At 44.8% G+C, this 17,493-nt stretch overlaps 1 protein-coding gene across 1 annotated transcript in view; it reads right to left on the bottom strand.

The window, feature by feature from the left end:
- Nucleotides 1-11,195, bottom strand: part of ACE2 (angiotensin I converting enzyme 2) — a 25,767-nt gene extending 14,572 nt beyond the window's left edge. The window contains exons 1-7 of the mRNA XM_010180401.1: nt 11,013-11,195; nt 6,880-7,038; nt 4,887-4,980; nt 4,120-4,263; nt 2,663-2,775; nt 2,029-2,137; nt 1,183-1,280 (exon numbers count right to left, since the gene is read on the bottom strand). Of these exons, the coding sequence (XP_010178703.1) occupies nt 1,183-1,280; nt 2,029-2,137; nt 2,663-2,775; nt 4,120-4,263; nt 4,887-4,980; nt 6,880-7,038; nt 11,013-11,195 (900 nt within the window). The remainder of the gene's footprint in view (nt 1-1,182; nt 1,281-2,028; nt 2,138-2,662; nt 2,776-4,119; nt 4,264-4,886; nt 4,981-6,879; nt 7,039-11,012) is intronic.
- Between the last annotated feature and the right edge of the window lie 6,298 nt (nt 11,196-17,493).

Consider the following 17,493-nt stretch of genomic DNA (forward strand, 5'->3'; position numbering starts at 1 on the left):
CTGACAGTGCCATGGCAGGTCTGGGATTCGACCCATCAGTCACTTCAGCTGGGGACAACTCATTTGAGGGACTGGAGTTGCACACCCAGCAGATGAGTATGAGAGGAGACCTCAGACAGAACTATAAAACATGGCAAATATATAGCTAGAGGAGTTGCTTGTCAGATTGCAATAGCATATAATCCAGAATAATTTTGTCATTCAGCAGTTTTCGTGATTTATATAGCACTTATTGGACTGAGTTTTTGTAGAGATTTCAGTGGCAGACAGCTCTGCTGGATGAGAATCCTAGATTGGGCACATCCACCAACAAGGATGAGCCCAGCCTTTGCCCTGAGACTCTATAAGTAATGCTTCCCTCCTTACAGTGGTACTTCGATATACACAAATTTATGACTACAAAGGGTTCAATACTGTAAAATAGGAGTGGGATTAATGCAGACTTGTGCAAACTCCTTATGAATCAAATTTAGCTACTTATTCTCTTGCCAGCATAACATTTGCATGGAGAGCTTCCTATGATAGGAGGGTAGATTTCCAGTGAATAATCACATTTCAGAAATCAAATTCCACTATTTGCCTTTTATTTTATAAAAGCAGTGAAGCTTAGGCAAGACTACAGAGAGTTATCTTCACTCATGTTCTCAGTCTGGTAAAGGTGCTGTCACGGCTGTTAGCACTACAGATCTCAAACACAGACCTTATGGTGCTATGCAGTTATCAAAAGATAACAGGCAGCATTGCAGTTTCCTAGCTGCATTCAAATAAACAAGGCTGGCAAAAAACCCCACCCTGAGATATACAAACTATTTGATTATGGTAATGGCTGGCAAAGGTCATATTTGATACAAACCAACTCCACGAGTCCTGAAATATTTATATGTGCAAAATCTATCTCTTAATGGATAGGTGTCTCTGAGGAAAATAGACTTGGAGACAAGATTAGGCTGGTCAAAGAGGGTGGAGAAGAAACAGAGAACAGGTAAGTGAAACGGTACCATAGGAAATGCATTAATACCATAAGGTGAAGAGCAAAAAAGGATGCAGAAAGCAATGCTTTGCTGACAGTGTGTCTGTCTTAGGGCAGATATGGTTTTCTAGAGGGCAGCTGACATGTGGTGTATAATTTTTATACTATCTAAGTTTGATAAATAATGTATATTGCATAAAGTTATGTCTTACCTTTTGAACCATCGCAGAAGTTACATCAATGTTTGGTTTGGCTGGATAAGGAACGGTCAAGGCATACAGATTTGTCCAAAATCTACCCCACATGTCACCTTCAAAAAAGAGAGAAACACAGAAATACTTTAAAAAAATCATTATGTATTGTTCAAAAGTGCTAGACAGTTCTATAAATTGCGCAGTGTCATAAATAGGGACTCCTATACATCTAAACAGATCTGATCCAGATGTGGAAGGAAACAGTTCTGGGAAGCCAAGCATAGGTCAAACTCAGATCAAAGATTCTTTTATTTCCCAAGATGAGCTATTCCTGTTTAACACAGTTTCAGGACTGATCACCTTCTTAAAGGTCTATTCACAACTGAACATCCATGTTGTTAGTCCATGTGACTGCCGCTGTCATATTCAGATACATCACAGTTACAGCAGCTTGATGTTGCATGCTTTTTTGTTGCATGTTTTGAAAGCAAAGTCATGAAAGGTGGGAGTTTAGGTTAAGATTTGAAAGAAAAACCAACTCTCTCTGAAACTCTCTTTTCTAAGGAGGACAAGTGTTGCAGAGGGGAAGAAAATGTCCTAGCCCAGTCCTGGAGTTTTGAACTGGGTGCCACCAGCTCCGATGAGGATGACGACATCTGCCTTCCCTACCCACCTCTGCTGCTAAGCACCTGCGCCATCTCTGCCAGGGGCGGCTTCTCCATTTCTTCTCTCCCCTTCTCTTATCTGTAACCTGTTTGTTAATATCCTGATTAAACAGGCAGATTACTCTGTTCCCATGTGCCTTGAAGGTGACCATCTTGTGTACAAATTCAGGCTTGCACAACACAGCTGCGTTGGACGTACCTAGCAAGTGAGCAGGGAGGCCTCCTGTGGAGCTGATGAGCTTGGGGCCATAGACCTGCTCCAGCTTGTGCCTCACATAGGCATGCAGCTGCTGATACAGAGGTTTTATCTGGAGGCAGAGGAGGAGAAGGAAACAAATTATTTTCTCTTTGCTCTACACTATTCATCCCTCCTAAACAGACAGCCTTGAAAGTGTATCCGACAAAGTTCTCCCAGCAAATGAGCCCCAAAGCTACAGATGAGCTTTGCCTCCTGCCTCAGGGCTCAAGTGCTGAGTCCATATCCTAGACCCAGAAGTCCTCAGGTATGAGAGAAGGAGCATTGCAAACTTTAGATGCAGAGTATCAAGGATGCCATCCACACCATGGGAAATACACCTCCTGCCATGGGCCATACCTGGAGGAGAGACACGGATCTGCAGAGCTCCCTCTTTCCCAGGATTTGGCACAGTGCAGCCAAAGGGGACCAATCTGGTCCTAGAATGGCTTCAGAGGTAAAAATGTTGGTACGTCTCCCAACATTGAGATCAGGCAGTTTAGAGCAGGTCTTGTCTTCCTTCATAACACCAACACATGAGCCCACCATGACAAAACACAACCCTGTGGCCCAGATGAGAGCCTTTTCCTGCCTCTACCTGCTCAAATGTCTTCTCCACATCTTCGATCAGCTGGTCACGGCTGTATTTGTATTCTTCTGGATAGTCTGCTTCATAATTTGCTCTCCAGTAATCCCCGTAGTCAGAATACCCTGTAAAGCACAAATGTGTCACATCAGGACACTGCACATGGCACTGCTCAGGTCTGCAGGAGCAGTGCAGCTCCCTGCTGATCCCATGCAGACCTACAGTCTCTCCCACAGCACAAAGCAGCAAAGCACAAGATGTTCTGGGTCTATACAGGAGAAGAGTGCTCCCCCAAAGCTCTGTCCCTTGAGCATGCAGGTATGGGAGATTTTAAAGAAATGCAGAAATTGCAGTTGTCGTTATCTGCTAATTAGGGTCATTCCAGCTGAAGAAGGAGATCAAACAAGATCATCACACCTGACTGGAGCTCCTGTGGCTATGAGGGAGGGCAGCCTCTGCCTAGGCAGGATACTAAGGGTTTCTCACAGCTGATGGCACTGGAATATGGGCTACCTCCTCCAGCAATAAAACTACCAGGGCAGGTGTAGACACCAGGGTTGAAATTTAGGTCCCAGTTCCACTAAGTCTTCCAGTCCACTGAGATCCATCAAGTCTGGAGTAGAAATGGCTCTTAGCTGAGATCTCTTCCTTAGTGATATGGAGGAAAGTCATAATTACCATTTCTTAATGTTTGTTTTTTGTCCTGTCTAACTATTTGGACTATAATTTCTTATTCCTGGAGTGGAGCTCCAGCTTGACAGTATTCAAAAAACAAGGAATATAGTAAAGTAGGTGATACTGCTGCAGTTTGGCCAAGAGACATATCATGTGCCTACTTCAGAACCATTTTTAGAAGATACTCAGAGAAAATTAGCAGCTGCCTGCCTCTGTCCCTTTAAAATATAGTTCCCTATGATTTGTGTGGAGATCTCTAACTGGAATCACATTTTCCTTAGTGCAAAATCCTTTTTAAACACCTGGCTGCATCTGCTGGCCCAAGCCTACCAGATCTGATGATCCCAGTTAGGGCATAATGCTTACAAATGTACCACTGCTTCTGGCTGGTGCAAGAAGGTCAAGGCCAATAGGAAAGAGCAGACGTCACCAAGACTCAGCAGCACTCAGAAGTTTTTTAAATTGAGCATTCTTGCCCATAAGTCTCCAGCAATGCAGTTCTGGGTAAGGCAGTGTGCAATGAAGGGCACTGATACATTATGGTGTTCAGGAAAGGTGCCAACAAAGAAATCCTGCTTGTGTTCCTGCCTGGTGACAGACCTCTGATCTGGTCAATGGCACCTGTCTGCATTGCCTCTCACTGAGATGTGCACATGAATAGCAAATTATGTGCAAAGCACTGCTCATCCATGTGTAAAGTATGGGTTTTGAATTCTCATGCAAATTGTGCAAGACTATAGTATGTTTGTTAATTTCTGGAAGGCAGAAATAAAAAGAAAAAAAAAGTGACTTACCATTAAGCTTTGCAACCTCATTTTTAAGTTCAACATACTCTTCGTATAATGGTCTCATCATCCTGCCAGCACCAGCTCTCCAGCCTTCCCAGGCCCACAGTCTCTCATGATAATCCTTGCTGTCAGCCATTATAGCATCCAGACCTGTCAGAACGGAAAAATAAGTACTAGGTCTCAAAAAACCAGAATATCTTTATTTTTCTTTCACAGCAGGAAAATGAGCGAAAGTGAAAGAAACCTCATGAACGAAGAAGAAAACACTTTGTGTTGGATATGTCAAACTATCCCATTATTTTACTGCATCCTTTTCTGATTTAAGGTTTCCCCCTTCTTCTCTTTGAGAGACATGGAGCAGATCTTGAGTCTCTTAAATGCTCTCTCTGCAGTAGCTTCCCTTAAGTTAGTAGGGTTCTATGGACTGGCCTCAACTCAGTGTTGAGTCCAACAAGACCTTGATGACAGGGGGAAAAAATAGACTTTCTGTGACATAGGCAAACCCCAGGTGACAGGATGGCTGTCACACAGGTTGAACAGCGCTCTCCAAATTTTGTCTACTACAAGTAGGAGACAGTATGTCTCGTGGGCAGCAGGCCCGCTAGAGGTCCCTGAACTGCAAGGTGCAATTAAATTATGACTAAGCTTTAGATAGCAGGATATATCTACTGAAACTACAGCCTGTTCTCTTGCAGTCAGCATCCACCCTTGGGCTTTTTCTTTTTGAACCCTCGGTGTAAAGGACACAGCAGGGGCAGCGATTAGTATCGTACCTGGCTCCAGCACCAGACACTCAGATGGTTCAGTGGTTTTACAGACGGTCCCGGTGCTGTAGATGGTACTCATTGAATTTAACACAGTGTTCAGCTGCAAGTTAGATGCGAGATAGCCTGTTAGAAACCCACTCTGGGCAAAATAACAGCCAATTATGCTAATTCCTTAAAAGCTCGATTCAACACTTCACTCACCAGCTTAACATTTAAGCATATGTTTAAGCACAGTAGAGATTAATGAAGGAATTTCCCTAAATTCATTACTGAACCAGGACCTAGCTGGAAAGGAGAGATAATCTCCCAAATATATGACGTAATCTACAGGTCCTTAATATCCAGTCAGACAGAGCTCTGGATTTAATGAGCACAGGCTGTGACGGAAGAGATATCAATATACAGGATCAATAAACCGATACAGTTTACCAACGTGCTTCCATAAGCATGGCCCCACCTAAACCTTCCAGGTAGCTCGTGGTTTTGGATGACAGCAAAAAGAGCCTCTTCTGCAGATGCTGCCAGGCTGACTGTTTCTTGTGGTATTTTGACATCCCATCGCAATGTTTTCATAGATCTGCTTATACTCCATTACAAAGAAATTGTGGCTCACATCTTGGGTCAGCTGAAGACCAAATGCAACTGAAATCGTTCAGTTCTATCTCAGAAGCTATGATTATGGTTTTGGGTTTTTTTTTAAATGTTTTCAGGTTCTCATACCTCAAGAAAAACTTGCACCACTTGTAGCTTTTTCTTTAGGGCAATGTTATCTCTCATTTAAAGCTTTACACCAGAAATATGTAGAGCTGTCAGTGGGAGGGGTAGTTAATGACTAACTCTAACTTTCTCTCTGTCAGCATGAAAATAAGTGGGCACCTAAGGATATTTTTGTGTTAGTGAAGAATATCTAAATTTTTCTATGGAATCCCATCAGACTGTAGAAAAAGTCACTTTTCAAGCAAGAATCAGTAATTTCACCCCCAAAGGCCATTTATCAAGGAAACTGCAAGTATCTAGACAGGGAGGATAGTGGAGAAAATACTTCCTTGATAGAGACAGAATCACCATCAATGCACATGGAGCACTGCTGTGCTCCAAAACAAATGTAAGTTCTTATGAACTGTCAGCTTTCCCTCCGTGGTAATCTGTCTTTCCAGAAACATATCTCATTCGGGTCAGACAGGTGATCCAGCCAGTCTGCTGCTTTTCTTGCATAGCGGTTAGCACTGTTGATCTTAGCAGAAAAATCTCAGGATCCTTCTATAATCAGAACTATTGGATTCACTAACTCAGTGATATGTTTCAATTTGATCTCCACCAAAATGACATTAATTTAACCCTCAGGTGTTTGGTTATAAATTGCTTTTGAGTCTGCGTAGCTGACTCATTCCAGTTTCACATATACATGCCTTTTACACAAACTTCTCAGTGGAAATGTCAAATCTTATTATGAATCTTGCTAAACCTTGCTGGCCTTCAGCAGCTTTCTGTGGAAGGAGGTCACCAACCCTCCCCAGTTTCGGGCATCCCAGGGTACCCACTGCATAAAAAACCACCTCTTTTTCAGTTTGATAATGTAATGTATGCAGAGAAATAAAGAATTCCTCCACCTCCACCTTTTCAACTCACTGAATGTCCTTTCACCCATCTTTCTGCTTATTGCCCTAGGTCTGGACTTAGCCAAGCACTTACCATGGGCCTTCTTTTCCTTTTATGACTTTTCCGGCCACTTGTGCAAGGACAACTCTGAGGCGTGTGTGCGTTTGGAAGTCATTGCATGGAGTACACAGCAAAACTGCTGACTTGAGTGGGAACCAGCTTCCTAAGCCAGTCACTCCCTCCCATCTCGAGCTGCTGTCATCACCTTGTACAGGTACATACTCCATACTGATGCTGAGATATGGCATCATCCCAAAGCAAGCACCGTGCCCTCCCTCAGGGGGGTTGTGGGAGGCAGCTCAACTCACCTGGCAAAAATGAGCTACATTCAGCCACTTACCCTGTCATATTTTTCCGGTGACAGCACAGATGATCCCCTGTCCTGGAGAGCCTGGATCTGGAGTCTGATGAGAGGATCCTGGATGCTGGCTAATGGGTAGCTGCTGGCATTGCTGGAGGCCCTGTCATAAAATGCAGACCACCTGGCTTCCACCTCGCTCTGAAAGGGATTCACACAAACCCTGAATTACTCCTTCCTAAGGATGCAGCAGCCTGATGTAGTCAGTGGGCAAAAATATTACTTCTGGGGAGAACTTCATTTGTGGAGACCATCTGTGGATTGCAGGCTGAGCACTTGCACCACGCAGTGAAATGGCTGGAGAACTTTTTGGCTTCATTTTATTCACACATCCAGATAACCAGTTGTCTTTGGAAATAGCAAAAAGCAGGACTCTCTCCTCACACCATGCTTGTTATAACTGATCCAGCATCACCTTGCTGTGTTTCCTGATACTCTAAGTCACCACGTATTCTTCCCTTTGTGCTTTCCTTCCACCACCTGTGCTTAACAGAAACCAGATACAAGCCAGGGCACAAGAGGTCTATGACCTAGACATCATTCCCCATTTCTGCTTCAGTAGCAGTGACAGACAACAGCCACGATATTTATACTGAGTCTTTTCATTATGCAAATATCACTTTCTCCTGAAGTTCTGGTAAATAAAAGATTATACTTGGTTATACTTGGGCATAGGAGGCTCTAAACAGGTGCCTAAATTGGGCGTGCAAACCCTGAATGTTTTGCATCAGGTTGCTTTTACCACTGCTGCAATTACATATCATGACTTGTCAAACTCCCAAATTTCAGAGCATGAAGTGACACTATAAGAACATTACTTGGATTTGGGACTGTCTTATTCACCTTTTTTTCAATGTTTTCATATATAGTTTAGCACATTATAGAATCATAGAATCTTAGAATGGTTTCAGTCGGAAAAGACCTTTAAGATCATGGAGTCCAACCATCGATCCAGCCCTACTAAGTCCACCTCTAGACCATGTCCCTAAGCACAATATCTATCCATCTTTTAAACACCTCCAGGGAAAGTGACTCAACCACCTCCCTGGGCAGCCTATTCAGTGCTTAACAACCCTTTCAGTAAAGAAAATCCTCCTAATATCCAACCCAAACCTCCCCTGGCACAACTTGAGGCCATTACCCTTTGTCCTATCACTAGCTATGAGGGAGAAGAGACTGACCCCCACCTTGCTACAACCTCCTTTCAAGTAGTTGTGGAGGGCAATAAGGTCTCCCCTCAGTCTCCTTTTCTCCAGGCTAAACAACCCCAGCTCCCTCAGCTGCACCTCACAAGACTTGTGCTCCAGACCCTTCACCAGCTTTGTTGCCCTTTTCTGGACACGCTCCAGTGCCTCAGTGTCCTTCTTGTAGTGAGAGGCCCAAAACCAAACACAGTATTTCAGGTATGGCCTCACCAGTGCTGAGTACAGGGGAAGGATCACTTCCCTGATCCTGCTGGCTACTCTATTCCTGATGCAGGCCGGATGCTGTTGGCCTTCTTGGCCACCTGGGCACATTGCTGGCTCACGTTCAGCTGCCTGTCAATCAACAACTCTAGGTCCTTCTCCTCCAGGTAGCTCTCCAGCCACTCATACCCAAGCCTGTAGCACTGTATGGGTTTGTTGTGACCCAAGTGCAGGACCCAGTACTTGGCCTTGTTAAACTTCATAGCGTTGGCCTCGGCCCATTGATCCAATTTATCCAGGTCCCTCTGCAGAGCCTTCCTACCCTCGAGCAGATCAACACACTCACTCAACTTAGTGTCATCTGCAAACTTACTGAGGGTGCACGCAATTCCTTTGTCCATGTCATTGATAAAGATATTAAACAGAAGTGGCCCCAGTACTGAGCCCTGGGGAACATCAGCCCAAATAGCAACAAGTACAGTACTAATTAACCTGAGTCCTTGGAATAGTTTAAGTAATGGTGCTCATGCCAGAGCTTCCTGGGTTGTGGAGAGGGTGCTGGTAACACCTGTCCTTCCCTGCTGTGGCATCAGGAAACACAGATTTTGTGTCATATTGTGCCTGAAGAGCTCTTTCAGGCACACTACACCCCTATGCAAACACATGACAAGGCCAACACTTTCACCAGGGCTGTGCCTGGGTTGTCCAGCCCTGTGCGTGATGGACACGCCGTACCTGCTGTAGGTGGTAGCAGATGTAAGCCCTTGGTAGTCCCATCCCCACATCTCCCCCTCACCATGCAGCCCCTCTGCAAGAGGGCAGCTATTCCCAGGAGGCTTTCCAAAATCTCCCCCTTCACAGGAGCAGGGCAAACAGACTTACCACTGCTCAGTGGCTTGCAAATCTCAGTGGGCAAGAGCTTGATAAGTACTCAGAGGAAGAGCATCACTGTGTAAATCTGCTTCTGAACTCCCTGTTCTGAGCAGGGACAGAGAGGTGCCCTAGGAGCAGCAGGGCAGAAGAGGGGGCTCTTTGGCTACAAAAAGTGAGAAGTTAGCTCACTGTCTGATTTTTCCCCAATTAGAGGAACTGGTTGATAAGTCAGAGGAATAGTCACAGGGTTTGTGGCCCAATTTACAAGGAAAATGGATGGGAAGGAGCCAGAAGGGACAATATTCATTAACTCTGCTCCTCCAGCAGAAAGTGAGGAAGGGAAGCAGTGAGTTTATTATCAGCACTACTGAAGAGATCAAGCAAGAGAAAACGTCCTCTCTGAGCACTGCACTAATTGGTTCTTATTGCTGGTATCTCCTCACGTATTTTATTATCATCTCATTAATGCTGAAAGTACTATATGGGGCTTTCACTTCACACATTTGGAAATGTTACAGTTTAAGTACCTGGTGCCTCCAGATTGATAATGATTAGTCATTAGGATTTCTTCCAGCAACCAGTCTCCTTGCTTTAATTAAGAAATACAATAATCAAACCATGTTTTAATTAAGCCAGAAGACCGCAAAGTCTTATGCAGAAGTAGATGAAGGATGTTCAGCTTCACTTTATGCTCCGAATTGTTTCTCTCTGGAACTTGAGTTAACTTTAAAATACACACAGCCACAACATTCAAGGTGTTTTTGTTCATATTGGAAGGTTCCAAGGTTATGAGATACTAGGATGAGGCATGGCAGTATCAGTAACCAGCCAGATCATGGCTGACTGGTCTTGATAAACATGGTACTCATCCAGAAACCCTGTTGGCTGAGACAGCTAGAGATTGGTGTTGAGAAGTGTGTTGCAAGACAGAATAAGTAGAAATGCTGTGGTCCTTCCTGCAGATAGAAACTGACTTTCAAACCAATCTACTAGACCACTACAAACTCCACTGCTGGCATTTGGAAATGCATGATCTCACTTTATTTTTTCCCAGTTTAATTACTCCAGGCAGTCTACCAAGAGTCCGGACTATGAGAAGAGTGATGGGGGGTTGAGGAGGGAGGTATTCTACTGGGTAAAGTGTATGAACCCCTATCTAAAACCATCAGCAAACATTTAATACAATACATACATTCAGAAAATGTTTGCATATTCAGTGACAAGTAAAACAATTTCAGCAACAGAGAACATTGTCTGTGTCAATGAAAGGCCCAGTGTTAGTTCAGTCTTGTGAAAAGTGGGGGCCCTGAGCTCATGTGGGCTCACGATTTGAATCCCATTCCCTCTCACCACAGAGCACAACCTAGCACGGGCCCTGGGAGAAGACCATGCTCTCCAGGCTGTGCCTTCTCCAAGAAGAAAGGAGCCTCACATAGAAACACCATGCTGGGAAGCACCGGTGGCAGTGGACTCTGAGTGGAGGAAGTTGTTTATCCAGCTCAGACCTTGTGAGCGAACACGCAGCGCTCCCTCGGCTTTTCCCTCCACTCAGCAGAGTGACTTGAGGTGATGGCTAGGGACAAGTCCAGCCTCCAGCAGTTCCTGTGCAGTGCAAGAGCATCCCAGGCACCAACCCTAGGCTGCAGAGGCTGGTAGTGGCCCAGGTACCTCCAGTGAGGCACTGCTATGTTAAAGCAAGCCCCTCTACCCTTCTGAAACTAAACCACAGCTTCCAAAAAAGTAGGACCCAAATTTCAGCCAACCTCAGTGGAACCAAAATAAACTAGCTGTCAGATTCCTAAAACAACATTAAAGCCCGCAGGATGGAGCGCTTACCATTTTCTTGGCATTCTCCTCGGTAATGTTGGTGTTGTAGTTCCATGAGGCAAGAGCGCTTTCGTAGCTGATAACTTCTGCCCTCATATTAAACTCCTCCAGAAACATTTGGGCTTGTTGTGTCACATCTTGAGGGGTCACAACAGCAGTCAGACCACAGAGAAGCCAGAGGTGGACCAACATATTTGTGTCCGGGTTGAGAACCTCCCAAAAACGTAGGTTTCCTCAGGTAAGCTTCTCTGTTGGGCTCTGTCTCATCAGTCTTCGAGAATGGCTAGCATGAAGAAAAAAGACTGAATCTAATCTGCTGAGCCTTTTATAGGTTTTATCCATTGTAGGAGAGAAAGGAAAAAGTTTTTTTATAAAAAGCCAAATAAACAAAAGTCAATGATTAACTTCGGAAAAAACATAATTACTCCTACCATTTTATGGCCCTCTTATAAAAGGCTTTTACTTTTGGTTAATGTTTCCCAAATGTGCTGTCAATGATACAGCTGGTCACTTTATCTATGGCCTGCCAGTGTCTTTGGTAGCTCAGAATCTGTGAATCCTTTAACAGGTTGGTGATAAGCTGTAAAAATATTTAGAAACTTCACTGAAACACCAAGTCATGAACCTTAACTCCTGGGCAGGAAGAAGCCCCATTTACCCTGACATAGTGTACCTGATTGGGTGTTTAGGCCTATGTCTTAAAGGGCTTTTCAAAGCCCAAGTGATTTGGAGGATGTACCTCATTTTGAAAGCAACGGGGGGCATATAAAACCAGATTTATAAAGGTATTCAATGGAATATCAAAAACTAGCAAGAGACTCTGTGGGATCACAGCATCTTGCATAGAGACCTAATCTAAACTATAAATCAACTGGATTTAAGTACTAAAATGACTAAGACTACTGAGATGACTCCAGTTTAATATCTAAATACCTTTGCTAATCTAGTTAGGAACCTAGCACTTACTGCAAATCAATGGGAAAATCAATGGATGAATTAGTTCTGGAAATGCAGCTTGGGTTGAGTGTTATCGATCAGACAATACCTTAGTCCTTTTTAAATTAGCCTACGTCTGCTCAGGATCACCCGATTGGTTGTGTTCTGTGTTATTATGCTTCGTTCTTGGGACGAGGAGTGTCTTTCTGAGATGCAACTCTGCAGCCACATCCATGGGGTTGGTTTCCAGTTCCCAGCAGATCTTCTCCAAAACCACTATGAGTTTGCCTGCATAGGAGCAGCAGCAATCACCTCCCTCATTGCCAAACCCCAAGAGGGCCATCCAGCCTTCCCGTCTGTGACAGGCTGAACACAGCATGGCCTCAGCAGGGCCACCAGCAACAGGCTTTGCCAGCCAGCAGAGCCAGAAACCACGGACTCTGAGAAAGCCTCTTCCTTCAAAATCTTCTGACACCTGTGTCCTGTCGGCCAGGGACAAGTGACCTCTGTTGTTCATGTGCAATCCTCTAACAAGCTCTTTTTTTTTTTTCCAAGGGAAAGCCAACAACATTCACTCAACTCTTCCCCAGAGGTCACGTTCCCTAAATTGCATATTGCTCTTCTTGGTGCCATCCAGACTCTTCAGAATATGTGCTACCTCAGCGGTGGTGTCCACATCTGACCATAACCAAAGCCTTATCAGTGATCAGTAGCGCAATCACCATCTGCATTTGACACGCTGTACCTTGCTGATACACACCTTTCTGGCAACATTAGCTGTATTCCAGTTGTGATCCACTGCATTCCTTTCTGGTAGCACTGCTACCTCCTCAGCCATTCACCTTTCTGTCTCTCTACGTCTGGTTCTAGGTTAGCACTAATCAGTAATACATTTTGAATTTGTCTAGGCTGAAGTCCTTCACACTGATTTCAGACTATTTTTCCAATTTTGTTATGATCATTTGGAATTGTAATCTTGCAGAGGACTCTCAGCCTGGCAGTGCCCACGAGCCTGTTAATAGGTTTTCTCTTCCCACATCCAGATCAATTGGAATACAGCAAGGCCCAGGAGAGCTATTACTTAAAATGGCCCCTCTCCTTGACCGAGTACCATGCAGCATGGTTTTTAAGTTATTATGTGCTTTTTGTGATTCTTGTCTAACTCATCATTCCTTAATTTGCCAGTGAGACTGTCACGTGGTGAAATGTTGAATTTTTCTGTTGTTGTTCCATCTGTTGTCTCTCAGAGCAGAGAATTACGTCTATTATTACCTTGATAGGGTTTCTTCTCCTTCAGTAGAAAGCAGGGACTGTGCTGTTTGTTTTAACTCTTTCATTTTTTTTTCTATGCTGATAAGTTAACTGTTCAATCACTGGACCCAGTACTTCAGTACTTTTAGGGTATTAAAACAGGGCTGGAAGATTCCCTTTTTACATGCAGGGCTTATTTTCCCCCCTCTTTACAGTGTTCTGGTGTCTTATTCAGGTACAGCCCTGTTAGCTTTCACCTCCCTGCCATGATGCAGGAGTCACCTGAGCTCCTCACTCCAGCCTGGACTGCCACCTGCACATGTACAGCCCTGGCACCCTGAGGGTGCCTGCATGACCAAGCAGTGGGGTACCTGGGGTGTACCTGGAAGGGAGAAAAGGGCATCACCTCATTTCATATACGGAATGTGTCTGCACCTGCATTTACGTGTGTGTCCAAGCATTGTTGTGAGCTGAAAGTACAGCAGGGAGAGACACATGGAATTATGCTGTAAATTTCTTTTCTATCACACACCCAAATGCAATGCTTGAGACAGATTATATCTGAAGAATAATACAAGAATTGCACTGCATCCTTCTTGCCGTTGCCTTATCTCAAGAGGAAAAAACTTTAAGCTGAGACGAATTAGCACAAACTTATGTTTTGAGCAACAGCCAAAATGTAAGTGGGAGCCACAGGACTCCAACCACAACATACTTTCATGGATGGATTTGCTCCCATGGAGCAGACACATGGGAGACCCCTGGATACAGAGTTGTTTGTGTCAGCCTTATTACCACAGCAGGCTTTTCTGCAGGATGGCTGGGCTCCATTTGTGTAGCCTGACACAGTGACATCAGGTTTTTGGGGAGAGGATGTCCCTGTTCTCAGATGAGCTTGGAGCACTCCTTGGGGGTGGACCTTCAGGCTGCTCTGGAAAGCTAGCGAGAGCATGGCGACAGTTTGTGCCACAGCACAAAGGAAACAGCAAACAACTGAGAAAGGGAAGTACCTCCAGCCTTTTCAGGAAATTCAAATCTCCAGCAAGAGCAGCAAGGCAGCAGTTGGTGGGTTTGGGTGGCAGAGAAAAAGCAACTGGGAGTTAAAATCTGGTCTCAATCAAAAAAATTGTTGTATGCGATGGCAGCCAGCCTACTTGGCTTGGAGCAAAGATGACTATGTCAGTTTGCCACCATTACAGTGCAAAGGCTGTGGGTACCCTGACATGATCCAGTGTGCCAGTCCTCCCCTCCACACCTTGGGTCTGCAGTGTAAGCTGTGGCTCCCAGCTCCTACCTGATACTCCCCGTCCGGTAGTCCCGAGGGTCCAAGTCATCTGACATCTGCTTAAATAGCTGCCCACCAATGTTCAGCTGTATCCTGGCTCTGTTAGAGCAGCTTTCTGCCTCATCACTCATGTTGCTGGCTGAGCTGTGCTACAAAACTAGGACTCCAATAACAGAGAATTGCATTTAGGACATGCCTCAATGAGAAACCACTGTGTTGTGTATTGGGCACCACACACCCTTAAAATTGCTTAAAACACCATTATCAGGCAATTTTTTCCAGGCAGGAGTACTGCTTAAGCTCTCTGCTGCACTTTGTCATTCTGCCTAGTGCATAAAAGACAGATATAAGCATTACTCAGGGACTGATTTGCAGAGAGGGGCTCTAAAGGACTGTGTCTGCACGGTGCTGAGGGCTACCTGGCCTGGAGCGTCCCCAGGGAGGACAAGCTGCCGTAGGCCAGCTGCCCCACAGTCTGCCCCAATCCTCCGCCATTTGCCAAAGAGCAGCTCACATCAGTTAAGTACCTGGCAAATCCTTGCTCTGAGGACTCCCCATAAGGCGGCTTTTTGGAGGCAGCGGATGGCCCGGGGGTGGCTTCAGCCCCTCTGCATAGTGTCCTGATACCGCAGCAGTGCTTGGGAGAGGGCCCACACTGCTGCAGCCACACCTGGGCGCTGCTGGGGGACAAACCCAGATCCTCTCTCTCTTCCTTGTGCTTCAAACTGAGGGCTGGGCAAATAGTCCTATTAATCCCCCGAGCTGCCTTTTTCCCACATGACTAACTCTTCTGCACGCATGACATCCGCCTTTTCCAAGACAAAAGCCCTCCCTGGCTCACCAGCTGCCTTCAGCCCCTGTGACAGAGGCTTTCCCTGTGCTGGGAGCCCTTTCACAAGAGGAGGTTTTCATGAGATCCTTGCATCCACTCTTTACATGGGGAGCAGAGCTGTGTGGTGGAGGGGAGGATGGATGTCCCTGCTTCTCTGCAGGCAGGCACAGCCCATCCTGCCCAATCTCTGAGACACCCGGGATCAGCTCCCGTGCAAAAGGCACGAGAATCAGCAGTTTTGGCTTAGCCGGATCTTCCTCTGCAGGAACGAGACAGGGCAGATCAGGGGCTGGTTGCATTAATTCCCCATAGCCCAGCAAGAATGGAGGCAAGGTGGTGAGTGCAGAGCACAGTGACTCCCCACTCGCTACTCCACGCTTGGGGCCTTCATCTCAGTGGGGAAGAAGTGAGGAGGGGCTGCTACCTGGCTTGCACCAGATAAGGGACAAGCCCCAGATCTGAAGCCAACATCAGGAGCTGGAAAAGATGCTGGCAGCTGCCCGAAGCATCAGAAAACCAAAGCAAGGTTTAAGAGAAAGCTTTGAAGCTGAATGATTCTCAGTAAGGCAGATGAGTGTACATGTTGGCAGGTTAAATTCTGGTATCATAGTGTTATAGCTTGCATTGCTGAAGGCCACAGTCAAAATCAAGACCACATGTTACGGAAACAGAGGAAAGGGAACCATTTAGGGGCACAATATTCTGTGTTCCTTACATGTTGTCCATTACAAAAAGTCATCTCACCCCACCACTGAAGGGAAAGGTATTGATCCTGTGAAACGCAGCTTTTCATCTAGGCAACCCGAGTTTCTCATTTCATTTTTACTAAGGCAGGAGTGAGTGGTCTCAGTTCATTTCACAGTGGCCATGTGTCTGCACATCAGCATCTACAGTGTTGTTTAGATACAATATCACAGAGAACATTAGTCCAAAGTCTAAAATTCCTGTTGGTCCACAACTGATAAAAGCTATACACTGTAATTTGTAGCAATTAGAATCTAAATGATAGGAGAGTGGCAGAAGCTGATAGAGAAATAATGCCAGAACACTCTTGCCATTTCTCCAAAATTAAATGTTTTCTCTTCAGCCATTGCTGTAGCTAATAAGATGCTTTGACAGCTTCAGATTGCCACCTCTAAAGGAAAGGGAAAAGCAGTAAGGAAGAGAACAGACTAGCAAAAATCAAAATTTTCTTTTTGATCTTAAGACAAATTCAGCTCCTACTGAAGCTACTGACTTTACTGAGAATGAAGTTGAACCTGTGCTATATTGGTGGAATTCCTCTGCACCATTTTATACTGGAAAGAAATGCAAACATCAATCCAGCCACAGAATATGCCGTTAAAACGCAAATGCATTATGCTAAGTGCATCCACAGTGCTTAATGTATTCACAGAACTGAATATACTGACACATTTGTGCTGGCAAATGTGTACCACTCATCACCGTCAATGTACTTTAGCTTTATGTGATTTGAAAACTAGCAAGTTCACTCCGTCAAATTAGGCATATCTAACAGCACAGATTTTTCATTAGCCAGTAGAGTAGGAAGCTGTGGTGTCACTCTGTTGCACACATCCCTTCTTGCACACAACATTAAAAGGAAACAAAACCCATGAGACGCCAAAAGGAACAGCTCATAGGAAATCGAGCACAGATTGCTCATTGCTAATGGATTGTGGACAGTTGGTCAATGTACTTTCTACAAAAACTTGGTGCACTTAAAACAGCTCATTTCATGAGCCACAGGTTACTGCACAGATGAACTGAACAAAATTTCTGAGGGCATCTAAATCGTACTTTTATGATTGTCTAGACACATAGACTCCCGCTTTTCACTGGGAGTTATTTTGAGTCTTTGTTGCAATTCTGCCCTATGTTTTAAAGGAATTTCTTTTGTTTTACCACTTATGGGAGGTTAAATATGAAGATTTTTCTGTCAAGAAGAGATAATGCTCCTTACTTGGTCAAAAATGATACCCAGTTCTTGGAATCAAATTATCAAACCAGAAGCTTGTATGCTAATGCCATGATTTGCATTAATTTGGGAATTATTTCATTCCAACAGTGACGAAGGAACAAGACCTGAATCCTGCCCTGAGGCTCCTTGTGTCCACCTCACCCTTTTCTTTTCGTGAAGAATTGCAGAAACAGCGAACTGGCTTCAACTACATTTTCCCTCAAAA

This window comes from Mesitornis unicolor, unplaced genomic scaffold (assembly GCF_000695765.1).
Source record: "Mesitornis unicolor isolate BGI_N332 unplaced genomic scaffold, ASM69576v1 scaffold6793, whole genome shotgun sequence".
NCBI lineage: Eukaryota > Metazoa > Chordata > Aves > Mesitornithiformes > Mesitornithidae > Mesitornis > Mesitornis unicolor.